This window comes from Gossypium hirsutum, chromosome D02 (genome assembly GCF_007990345.1).
Source record: "Gossypium hirsutum isolate 1008001.06 chromosome D02, Gossypium_hirsutum_v2.1, whole genome shotgun sequence".
NCBI lineage: Eukaryota > Viridiplantae > Streptophyta > Magnoliopsida > Malvales > Malvaceae > Gossypium > Gossypium hirsutum.
Genome location: NC_053438.1, coordinates 53,376,302 through 53,389,777, shown reverse-complemented (window position 1 = coordinate 53,389,777; position 13,476 = coordinate 53,376,302). Strand labels below are relative to the sequence as shown.

General features: G+C 30.9%; 1 protein-coding gene across 1 annotated transcript; it reads left to right on the top strand.

The window, feature by feature from the left end:
* The first annotated feature begins 539 nt into the window (after positions 1-539).
* On the top strand, positions 540-6,127 carry LOC107907912 (protein PLANT CADMIUM RESISTANCE 2). The gene is made up of 4 exons (XM_016835214.2): positions 540-1,052; positions 1,134-1,205; positions 1,283-1,495; positions 5,815-6,127. The coding sequence occupies exons 1-4, from the start codon at positions 836-838 to the stop codon at positions 5,898-5,900; spliced, it is 588 nt and encodes a 195-aa protein (XP_016690703.2). The 5' UTR covers positions 540-835; the 3' UTR covers positions 5,901-6,127.
* Positions 6,128-13,476: the final 7,349 nt, after the last annotated feature.

Genomic DNA, 13,476 nt, shown 5'->3' with positions numbered 1-13,476 from the left:
TATCTTTTTGTAAAAAAAAAACCCCTTTTCAATGTTACAATTGGCTTTTTATAGCCAAAAATAAAAGAATAACAATAAAAAGGAAAAATCCCGAAATTTTCTCTTTTCGTTTTCTGTCATTGTTTGTCGCTATGTGTTTGCTGCGAGTTGTTGCAGGTGTACGGAGTAGTGGACGTGGAGGCGTGGTACGTGGCGGTGGGGCACATGCGAGGTATGGCTCGGAGGGGAGCTCGTGTTCAATTGCGGCGCGATAGCTGCTGAGGGCTAAGGTTAGTGATTTAGGTTAGTAGGGTAGGTGCATTGGGCCATTTAGGTTTAATTTTTAATGGGCTGCAGATTTAGGTTAATGTAATTGGACCATTCGAGTTTAAGTTTGATTTTAGTATGTAATTTTAGACATTTGGGCCTTTTTTTATTTGGTATTTATTTGTGTATGGGCCGGGCAATATTGGGCCATTATAATTGGGATAGAAAAGATTGTTCATTTCTTAATTCAATTATTAAGTCGAGTTGAAAGAACAAGAAGAAAAAGCGGGTGGGAAGAAATTTAATAGTGATGAGAGGATGGGCTCCTCTTTCTACAACTTGAAGAAAATGGGATAAGATTGACGTTGGACTATCAAATCAAAAACTGCCTTCGTGGATGCGGTCCACACGGGATTTGTAGTTTCCTGGCAACTACTAGTTAGTGAGAAACACGCGCCTAGACTTTTCTGCTTCGACGCCCACTTTGACTTAGACTACCTCCCCAATATATATAACATTCATCCCACTCAAACAAGTTGGAACTGCCCGCCTGTCTTCTTCTTTAGTTTTCTGAGCAGCTTATCCATCAATGGCTTCCTTTAACCCAAGTGGGTACGAAAAGTATTCAGGTTCAGCAGCAGAAGCAACCAAGTTTGGCCAAGACGCCGCCACGACTGGGATTCCAGTTAGCTCCTCCAACGCCTACTACTCCGACAATTCTCAAACCACCAACACTCGTCCTCAGACTAAAACGAGAGTCCCTTGGTCATCTGGCCTCTGTGGCTGCTTCTCTGACTGGAGAAACTGTAATTAGCTAACTCAAACCCTTTTTTTTATTTTCTGGGCTTGATTTGAAAAGGTAGAAGCTGATGATGGTTTGCTTGCAGGTTGCATAACATGTTGGTGCCCTTGTGTGACTTTTGGCCAGATTGCTGAGATTGTAGATAAAGGATCGTCATGTAAGTTTTTTTTAGTAGAGTCGTGTTTGATTTAGAGATGGTGGTTGGTTAATAAACAAGAGGTTTGATTTGTGCAGCGTGTGGGGTAAATGGAGCACTTTACACACTGATAGCATGCGTGACGGGGTGCGCATGTTGCTATTCCTGCTTTTACCGAGCCAAAATGAGGCAGCAATACATGTTGAAGAAACACCCTTGCGGGGATTGCCTTGTCCACTGCTTCTGCGAGTATTGCGCCTTGTGCCAAGAGTACCGTGAGCTCAAATCCCGCGGCTACGACTTATCCATTGGTAATCTATTCTAACTCCTCATTTATATTTCATATATACACTATCTAGGTGACGTGAAATTGAGTGAAAAAAAATTTTAAGTTAATCGAGTTTATGAGTTTTATTTTATCATCTTAATTCAATTTGAATTTTTTTAAACGAATCGAATCGAGTGAATGAAATTTGAGTTAAATTAAAAAATTAAACATGTCAAATAAAAATATTATTATAGTATAACTAATTCTATGTTAGAATACATAAATTTAAAATCATATATATTTGAAAAAAATCAAAGCAAAATAAAAAATATATGATAAATTTGAATCATTAATTAGGTCTCAAAATTATTATTTTAGAAAATTTTTAAATCTTAAATTTTTTATATATTTTTTAAAATTTTTTATAAATATTTTAAATTTTAAAAATTATTTTAAATTATTTTAAAATTATTTTGAATTATTTTAAAATTATTTTGAATTATTTTATAATTTTTGTTGAGAGAGAGACCAATTTGCTTATTTTCAAAGTTGACAGGGTCTAAAAGGATATTTTCACTAATCTGTTATTTGAATTATTCGAGTTATTCGAATTATGAAATTCAACTCGACTTGAACTCGAAACTCGGCTTGAGTTATTTAAGTTGACTCAAATAATTCAAATAACTCGATTCGATTAACTCAAAATTCGAAAAAAATTTTGATTTTTTCAAATTGAATTGAATTTTGCTCACCCTTAACACTATCTACAATAATTTTTAACTCAACTTCACATTAATTAATTTAATATGTCTTTTGATAAATCATTTAAAATTTTTATTTCATTGAAAATAAAAATTTTTGACAGCTAAACTTTTAAAAATATTTTTGATGATTTGATTAATTTTTTAATTAATTACAAAATTTTTAACAAAAATGTTAAAATTTAGGTAAATAACTAATTATCACTTAATGTTGAAAATGTCAAGTTAGTTATCTCTTTTATTAAGTGAAATTCCTAAATTATTGTATTTAATTTTTATGAAAAGTATATAAGATAAAATTAAATTAAATTTTAATAAAATTAAATTTTAAAAAATAATTTTATCAAACAATAATCACATTCAATACTTTATATTATTAATATACCAAACAATTTTCTAATATAAATTTATTACTTATAAAAGTTCAATATTTGTAATTTATCACTTTAACTAAGAAATTATTAAACTTTAACTCGATTTAAGAATTACCACGTAATCAAACTTTAAAAACAAAAATCATATATTAAAAATATTATATAGATAATTTAATTTAAAAATGAAATTAACAATCACTCTCCTAAATATGCATAAGGTTCAAAGATCTCAAAATTTAATTAATAAGATTATTTACATTTTTATTACTTTACCAATAACTTTTTTTTCCAAAAGAAATTATTGCTTAAATATTTGTACATTATATGTCATAATCGAATTTTATTGAAATGGGTGATTTTTAAAAGAAAATAGTGGGCAAAATATATAGAAATTTCTTAAGTGGGTAAATCTTTTTAGAGGAGATGGTATTTCCTTTTGAAGTAAACAGATGTTTTTTAAATAAAATATAAAAAAATAAATAATTAATAATATGTTTTTTTAATTTATATTATTTATACTATATTTTATTATTTTATTGAGTTGATATCTCAACCAAATAATTTATTTGAGAAATGACTAAAATTATGTTATATATTACAAACTAACAAATTTTATTAGAAGAGTAATATTGTCTTTTTTTTATATTTTTTATATCATCAAATTTATAAAAATTAATTTAAACTCAAAATATATTTAGAAAAATACTTACAGGATTTGAACCTAAGATAACATGAAATCTAAAACCTCAACTTTATTATTTCCATCAAAGCTTTGTTTTTTATATAAAACTTTCATAAATATATTTTTAACATAATTTTTCCCTTATATCATAAGTGTGTCATTGTTTAGTTTTTATTATATTTTTACTAAATTCGGTCAACAAATTTAATTATGTTAGATTATTGTATGCCCACAATGTGGCTAAATATATATAATATTTACAAAAAATCATTTAAAAATAAATAAAGTTTTGATTGAAATGATAAAACTGAATTAGTACATTAAGTTCAAAGCTTACTATTTAGTAGTTTTATTTTTAATTTAATTTTTAATAAATTTGTTAAAATGTATTAAAAAAAGGAAAAATAACACTTACTGTTACCTCTTAAATAGAATTTTTGTAATTATTTTCCAATTAATTGAAATTGATTAATTTGTACCATTAATCTACTAAAAAATATTAGATTGCATACTAATTTAAACGTAAAATAGAAAGAAATGTAGTAACGGTGACATGTGACGTGAATGCGTGTGATAGGATTATATAAAATATGATGAGTAATAATGCGTAGTGACGTGTCCTAAGATTAATTGATGAAAAAAAGTGAGTAATATTTTATTACAACATATGCCTTTTCATTAGAGGTGATCATGGGTTGAGTTACTTGGCCCGGCCTGACGACCTGCTCAAAAAATGGGAGGATTCAGGTAAAAATATAGGCTCGAAATATGGGTGTAGGTAAAAAAACGATGCCCGTTTAGAAATTGAGTCGGGCTTGGATAATACTTTTTTAGCCTGAACCCGGCCCGACCCGGTCCGAATTATATATTAAATATATATATATTTTATTTTTAATCAAATATACTTTTTTGACTCAAACCTGATCCGGCTTGACCTATGATGACGTCTACTTTTCATAGTATAAAATGATTATGCGAATGAGGGCTTCCTACCATTACCAGAAAGCTGAGGCTGTAGGAACGAGGGCTTTTGCAAGTAGTGATTTTAGGATTTTGAGTGTTTGATTATCGTATAATTAAGCTAAAATGTCATAAATGGGTACTTTTTTAAGTTATGTGTGAATTCTAAGTTGAATATATATCAATTTTAATTTTTTTTGTGATTTAAATGAGTTGATATTAATTTTAATTAATCGAATCCGCATTATTTATTATTTATACTTATATTTTAAATTGTTGTAACATATTTCTTAAAAAATTATATATATATATATATATTAGTTGGTTGAATTCTTCATTAGCACTATAATAAGTACTAAATTTAAAGTGAAATTTGATTTATAAAATAATAGTATAATGAATTATTTAACTTTTCAGCTTTATAAAAAAAATTAATTTAGTTTTTTATTTAATTTTTCGTCTCTTTTTGTCCTTGAATTTTTCTATTTATTTTGGGATAATTTGAAAAACATCGTAAATTTAAGGGTTAAAAGAGGCAAAAGAAATTAAATAAAAGGTTAAAATGATTTTTTCTTTCTAAATTTGGAGGGCCAAATAAATCATTATGCCTACAAAATTAATATCTATACTATTATCTAAATCACTGAGTTGATGCTACAAGTCAACCAAACATTAATTTGGATGGAGAAATTACTAAATTATCTTTATATATTTGCAATAAGTTATATTCTTATAAGAGTTCTCTTGCCTTTTTCACATTTAAAAAAATCAAAATAAAATGTAAATAATGACATTTGAACCCATGTTATTACTATGGAAAAAATCTCAACTTTACCACTACAACCAAAACTTCATTTTGATTATTTTTTTGTACATTTTAATAATATTAATCATAAGTTCTCACTCACATTGTTAGTATTTATCTAAACTATTAGTTAAGCCTCTGAGTGAGTTAATGTCACGAGGCAACCAGTCACCAACTTGTTTGGAATTTAAATAACAATATAGATTGATAATGTCGTTGATTGAGTTTGTATTACATTTCAACTCAATATTGTATTTTTATAACTCTTTATATATTGAATTTTCCTTTCACTTACATGATAACATTTTGACGTATTATAGAAAAATATCAATAGTGTGATAAAAAATTGGAGTAAATTTAATATTCTTGATCTAATATATTTGCCTATTTAAAAAAAATTACTCACAATTTAATGTATTTTTTTTATTTTAATTTCATATATATTGTATATGTTGTTATTATTGTTAGATTCAAACTATAGTTTTTTTTATTGTATATTACTTTTAAACATATAACTATGTAGTTATATTAAATATGTAATTTCACTATATATCTATGTGTGATAGAATTTTTAATTTTAGTAATTTTACTTAATTGAATTGATGTGATTTAACTAATGGATGGATCTCAATATTGATTTTGGAACCAATTAAGAGACTTAATTGTTGACCATGAAATTTTAAAATTTTTTCCATGCAACATACATATGTGTCTGCATTTGGTAAAATTATTGGTGGAAAATCTTAAGGGTATTTAATTGGTGGGGAATTTTTTGTGTAGGGTGGCACGGAAATATGGAAAAACAGAGTCGTGAAGTGGCGATGACTTCAATCCCACCGACGGTGGAAGGAGGGATGAGTCGATGAACCTACATCACCCACACTACAAGTTTTCATCTTTCTTTAACTACTATTGTTGTTATTATAGTAAAAATCTCATGACTGTCAATGTCATATATTATATTTATCTTGATTTTTAGGTTTTCCTATGACACCCTTTACCCGACTTGGATCACCGAGTCCAGATATCAAATGTTATGACATACAAACACTTGGCATAAATGTTTAAACAATCTGCGTATAATCCCTTTTCATCATGTCTCTTTTTGTATTATTAAATAATTTATGAATAAAAGAAATAAAGAAGACATCTAAGAATACAAAAAAAACTTTTAAAATAATGTAAGACATTACAACACAAAAGCCCAATAAAGACAGACTAATCTTGGCGTACTGTACTATACGCCATATACCTAAAATGTCCTTTGTATGCATAATAACCCAACTTGTAGTTTCCTTAGTGCATTCTTGGCTTGGTCTCTCACGGCGTACTCGTTCTTACAGCAACACCTAAAACATGAACAAAACGCTGGTAAATTCACGCGAACTTAGTGAGTTTTAATACAAAATACCTTGGAACCTTTCTAGTTGAATTCCTCATCCTGAAGATTTTGGATTACCACTATGTCTTTGGTGGATACATTCATAATATCAAACATACACTTATACGCCAATTTTCATACTGAACGTATCAACTCTCACTTCACTCATTGGCTGACTCTAGATCTTACCAGATGATATATATATTCTTTTCTCTTAGAACAACGAAGGTACTTCTCAAAATAATATCTATACAAAGCCCACTTTCAATGGATTTCCTCTTCAAAAAACATTTAACATTTTTCCTAGAATGGTTGTTCATAGATATTATTCCTCGACGGATACTTACTCACTAATCTTACATTTGGCGGATTCTCATAATGAGTTTGATAACTACCAGACTACCAATCAGATCATATCCTGATTCAAACCCAAACAAACTCATGTTGATGATGAAACATTCCAGATCATTTAGAAGAATTCTAAACGTCTATGTTACATAATTCAAGAACACCCAAATTGACAAATGACTTAGATTCCAAATAATCCCAAAACGAGACATGATACTATTCAGATAGGGCATATACCAGATAACTCAGGTTTCAACTCTAAATAGCGTAGACAAACTCAGACCAATGAACACTCATACCTCTCATAACTACAAATACGCCCATATCCTATACTGGAAGACTAGTATGGCGAATTTCCTCTTTAAAAATACATATACATACTTTCTTTTAGGAAACATCCATTAAGACTCATTCAATTTCATCACAAGATTAACCAAACCAAGTTAACTTTAGACGTATCAGATCCTTATCATAGAATTATCTATCGAAGAAATCTTAGAACTTACCTAGATCTTACCACAAAGGCAGATAACCAGATTCTGTCACGTAAGCATCCCCAAATATGCCACATAGGCATTTCAGAATTCTCCACAAAGGCTACATAGAGTACGTCACTAAGGCTTAGCACATCACGACACATAGGCAATACACAAAATTACGAGTTTATTGTCCCGACGGACTTTCACAGAAGGTGTCATGGGGCAACACACAGAATCATATGTTTACTGTCCCAGCAGACTTTCACAGAAGGTGCTATGAGGCAACACACAGAATCGTGTGTTTACAGTCCCGACGGACTTTCACAGTAAGTGTTATGGGTTTCTCCTTCATGGACTTATATGTATCTTCATGTTATGATCTTTCAGTCTGGTTAACATATTACTGAAAGCAACACCATGAGTATTCTTATTATCATATTATGCCATGAGTCTCAACCACATGAACTTACACATTCTTCTGTCGTGATTTGCCAGTCCAGTCTTCATCTCACTAGAGGCAATAGCATGAGTGTTTTCATTGTCATATAATGTCCTGGGTCTCTACCACATGGACTTACGCATATATTCATATCGTGATCTGTCAGTCTGGTTAGCAATATAACTGTCCTACCATATGCATAACAAAAGGGATGTTTTACTCAAAAGTTACTTACCCAGATTTGTTCACATACCTAACTGATTCTTACTTTCTCATATTAGGTATCACATGCAAACTTAGATAACTTCTTACTCAAACAGTACCTCTCACATATCATCCTTACTCATGCAAAATCTTTACATTACTTCACATACACACCTACCAGTTGTCTGAAATATTATCATCATATATATCTCCAATTGAATAGTCCACATGTAAGAGCCAAGATAAAGACTCATCTGATACTCACCTAGACTGCAGCTTGAAGTTCCAAATTTGAACATCCCTCTCGAACCAGCAGCAACAATTGCTTAAAGAACATGGAACCACCATTAAAACTCATTTACAAACAACCTACTAACATCTTAATTACAGACAACCCATGCAAGGCTTCTTCTTCATAACTTATTGTTCATATGCTTCGTAATATCCTTATTCTTTTAAAAACTCAACATGCAGAGCTATCAAACTTACCAGGAGGTGGAATATCCATTAATTAATTCAAAAACCTTAGCTTCCAACTTAATAAATGAGAAGAAAACATATAAGTTTAAGAAGAAGAACCAGAGAGTAATATTGAAGGAAGAAAAACCATCCAGATGAACTCTTTTCACAATATATATACACCCAGTTCCCCTTAGTGGAACTTGACATGTAACACCCTTAACCCATATCCATAGTCGGAACAGAGTTACGGAGCATTACCGGAGTTTAAGGAACAAATATGGTTAATTTATAACATTTACTATTTATATTTGAAACCAATCATATTAAATCATATTGTCCCTTAAATGGACCCTCGAGGCCCAGTTTATATGTTAGAACCAAATCAGGACTAAATCAGAAACTCAAAAAAAATTTCACGAAATTTTAAAAAAATTTCCTAAATACAGGTGACACACGTCGGTGTGGCCAGGCCATGTGGCTCACACGGCCAGAAGATATGCCCAGCCTATGTCCATACCCACATAACTTTCTGACTTGGGTCACACGGCCAACCACACGCCCGTGTGATAAGCAAGGTGCATGGGTCACACGGCCAAGCCAGACGCCCATGTGCTAGGCCGTGTGTAAACACCTAGGCATTTTGTTTCAAAATTTCAAGGTGCAGGGGACACACGGCCAGGCCACATGCTCATGTGCGAGGCCGTGTGTCACACACGGCTGAGACACATGCTTGTGTGGACAAAAATAGGTAATTTTAAGGCCACTTTTCTCACCTATTTTGACATCAACCTATACACAACATTTCAATACTTCAATATATCCAAAATCAAGCAATCAATACAAGCTAAACACGTGTTTTAAACATGACATGACATAACATCACAATTACTTAATTAACTATTATACTTACTTGTTTAACCCATCTCATGGATTTATCAAATCTTCGACTAATTACATACTTATAAACATATATCATTTACAACCACAATTCAACTATTTCATTTCCAAACCAACCCTATACATGCCATACAAACCAAAATTTACATTGCAAAAACCACCGGATTAAACTAGATAGAGTGGCTTGATGTGTTGATCCAATTCCCCGACCTCACGTTAATCTAAAAAGAAATAAAACAAACACAAGTAAGCTTAATGAAGTTTAGTAAGTTCATTGGTTTTAAACATAAATCTTACCAAACATTGAACATACTATAATCGAATCAAGTAAGTAAAACATTCACATAACATTTCCTGCCAACCACAATTTCAATTTATGAATTCTCTTATTTCACATCAAAACCATCAATAACTTTAAGTTCTCATATACTAATTTCATATGTCACTTACCAACCTTATCGAATCTGAGAACGACTTACGGATATGTGTACGTCATATACAGAAGCTCGAAGGCTGCACAAAAGCACGCAAGTGCTAAACGGAAACCCATAAGGGTTGAACGGAAGCTCATAAGAGCTGAACGAAAACCCATAAGGGTTAAACTGAAGCTCGAAAGAGCTAAGCTGAAACTCATTGGGGTTAAACTGGAACTCATATGAGTTAACTGAAGCTCATAAGAGCTAAACGGAAAGTAAACACAAAAGTTAACATCAATATTAACAATTTAACATCCAATGAATTAATAATCAATTTTCTAAAAGATACATCAAGACAATGAGAGGGAAAAATAATAATAATTAATATATCCTATACATAAAAGTTCTAAAATACATTAATATGAATTCAAAATAGACTCAAAATAGAATTAAAATAACCACTGAATAGTCAAATTTGAAATAAATTTGAAGTAAATAAAATACATATATTAGCTTAATATATATAAAAGATAATAATAATAATACATATACTCGATTAAAAAAACATAAATAAAAATATTGAAAGTAAAACAAAATTTAATAGGTAGCAAACATAAATAAAAATAAAAGAAAGATTAAATTTGTACTCGAAAAAAACAAGGGACTAAAAAAGTAAATAAACGCATAATTTTGAGGATTTTAATTTGCTTGATGAAAACGACGACGTTTGAATATGGATTTAAATGAAATCAAAATCAAATCCGTAGTTCAAATTAAAAAAATGAATAAAATCCAATTGAAATTATACTAAACACGGAGGACTCATTGCGCAAATAGACCAATGAACAAAAACGCGCGGGTCAAGCTGTAATTGGATTGGGTCCTCGGGTTTGAACGATACGACACTATTTTGAAGCCATTGTAATAAGGCTCAAACGGTGTCATTTCACGCTTTATAAAACTAAAAAAAAAACCTAAAAACCTAAAACATTTGATTCATCATTTCCCCTTTACAAAGAAACCTAGGTACCAGCCCCAAGTACTGCGCCGTTCATGCGCCTACAACCTCCACCAATACTCCGATTGCGACGGAGATGGACAGAGATCCGACGGCCTTCAACGACAAGGTATGACTCTTTCTTTTTCTCCTTTTTTTGTTGTTTCGCATATAGAAAAAAAACGGAAATGAAAAGAAACGGAGAAAAGAAAAAGAAAAACCAAAAGAAAAAAAAACTGCAAATCACCTTTCAAATCTTTTTTTGTTTTCGATTCCTCTGAATATTTTTCTTGTATTCAATATCTGTCGAAAAAGATCACTTTTACAGCGTTGGAATTGGCCTTATATAGCCGAATCGAAAAGAAAATAAATAAAAATAAAAAATCTCTATTTTTCTCTGCTATTTCTGTTATTCGACTTCTTTGCCGTTATCCTATTGCTTCTTTGTTGTTCGGTTTGATGTAATACCCAATTTATGTCTGGCCTACATACATAAAAAAATAAAACAAACCAAATAAAGGATAATGTCCAAAAAGATTAACGTCCAATTACAATAACATTACCAGCCCGAATGTTCTAAGCCCAATTCAGTCCTTAACCCAAATACTAAACCTATCAGACCCACCAAGCCCAATACACCCCAACCCAGTGTAGGAAAAAACCCAGATTCCAGAAACCCTAGAGTTTTTTGGAATGGTCTAGTGGCAATTTTTCCTTAGCCGCCGCAACAGTTTTGGCCACCATCGCTTCCGTCTGTCTCTTGCACGCGCCGCGTCTTCCACGTGCGCCTCCAGCTGGCGTGTACCTGCATCACAACAAACAAAAAATAGCAAAGAAGCAATAGGATAACGGAAAAGAAGTCGAATAACATAAATAGCAGAGAAAAATAGAGATTTTTTATTTTTATTTATTTTCTTTTCGATTCGGCTATATAAGGCCGATTCCAACGCTGTAACAGGGATAATTTTTGACAGATATTGAATACAAGAAAAATATTAAGAGGAATCGAAAACAAAAAAAGATTTGAAAGGTGATTTGCAGTTTTTTTCTTTTTCTTTTCTCCGTTTCTTTTCATTTCTGTTTTTTTTCTATATGCGAAACAACAAAAAAAGGAGAAAAAAAAGAGTCATACCTTGTCGTTGAAGGCCGTCGGATCTCTGTCCATCTCCGTCGCAATCGGAGTATTGGTGGAGGTTGTAGGCGCATGAACGGCGCAGTACTTGGGGCTGGTACCTAGGTTTCTTTGTAAAGGGGAAATGATGAATCAAATGTTATAGGTTTTTAGGTTTTTTTTTTTTAGTTTTATAAAGCGTGAAACAGCACCGTTTGAGCCTTATTACAATGGCTTCAAAATAGTGTCGTATCGTTCAAACCCGATGACCCGATCCAATTGCAGCTTGACCCGCGCGTTTTTGTTCATTGGTCTATTTGCGCAATGAGTCCCTCCGTGTTTAGTATAATTTCAATTGGATTTTATTCATTTTTTTAATTTGAACTACGGATTTGATTTTGATTTCATTTAAATCCATATTCAAACGTCGTCATTTTCATCAAGCAGATTAAAATCCTCAGAATTATGCGTTTATTTGTTGTTTTAGTCCCTCGTTTTTTCGAGTACAAATTTAATCTTTCTTTTATTTTTATTTATGTTTGCTACCTATTAAATTTTGTTTTACTTTCAATATTTTTATTTATGTTTTTTTAATCGAGTATATGTATTATTATTATTATTATCTTTTATATATATTAAGCTAATATATGTATTTTATTTGCTTCAAATTTATTTCAAATTTGACTATTCAATGGTTATTTTAATTCTATTTTGAGTCTATTTTGAATTCATATATTTAATGTATTTTAGAACTTTTATGTATAGGATATATTAATTTTTTTCCCTCTCATTGTCTTGATGTATCTTTTAGAAAATTGATTATTAATTCATTGGATGTTAAATTGTTAATACCGATGTTTGTAAGATATGATTAAAATTATTATTGCTATTTGCATTTACCTATTATTTACTTGTTATTTTTTAGTGTGTGTTTGGATTACCATTTATCTTGAACATTGTATATTACCATTCAGTCATGCTACATTTGTAAAAATCGTATTTTTTTAAGCACAACAATCATTCTATCTCATAATTTTCAAAAAGGCCTAGTGTTCATAGCTCTCGAGAGAATTGTGCCCTAACTTACTGAGCTTCAATTCTTCTCGATGAATTTGAATAGCCAAGTGTTTATTTTGGTAAAACCATACAATTTTAAAATAAAGCTTTTGACACTTCAAAATGTTGGATCCTAACTTACTGGATATGGCATTTTGCTATCTGGATTTTAAAATAAAGGCAATGTTTGATGTTTAGGAATTTTGAGAAATTGAGCCCTAACTTACTGGCTTCTGGTTTTCTTGTTTGACTCAAATAACCAAATAACCTTCTCAAAATACATGAATTTTAAAATTTAAAAATTAAAAAGACATACTTAATTTTGACGATTGAATTGTTGCACCTTAACTCACTGAGTGTGGCAATTTATTTCTTCGAAATAAGTGCGTCTTATTATTCAATTTGGTTTATTCAAATTTAAACTTCAAAGGATTGTATTTTAAAATCTTTTCAAAATTTCGACTTTAAGACATTAAACAATCAATTTGGTACCAATTTTGGGCGTTACAAGGGTGCTAACCCTTCCTCGTGCGTAATCGACTCTCGAACTTGTTTTCTCAAATTTCGCAGACCAAAATCATTTTTAATGGTGAACCGGTCACACCTTAATAAAGCATCGGTGGCGACTCCCATTTTCATTTTCAAAGTCGAT

Bases quoted from the DNA above. Each gene is read 5' to 3' on its own strand.
- LOC107907912 (XM_016835214.2), top strand. From the start codon at position 836: ATGGCTTCCTTTAACCCAAGTGGGTACGAAAAGTATTCAGGTTCAGCA. The intron at 1,053-1,133 runs GTAATTAGCTAA...GTTTGCTTGCAG, and splicing joins CTTCTCTGACTGGAGAAACT to GTTGCATAACATGTTGGTGC. The intron at 1,206-1,282 runs GTAAGTTTTTTT...TGATTTGTGCAG, and splicing joins TGTAGATAAAGGATCGTCAT to CGTGTGGGGTAAATGGAGCA.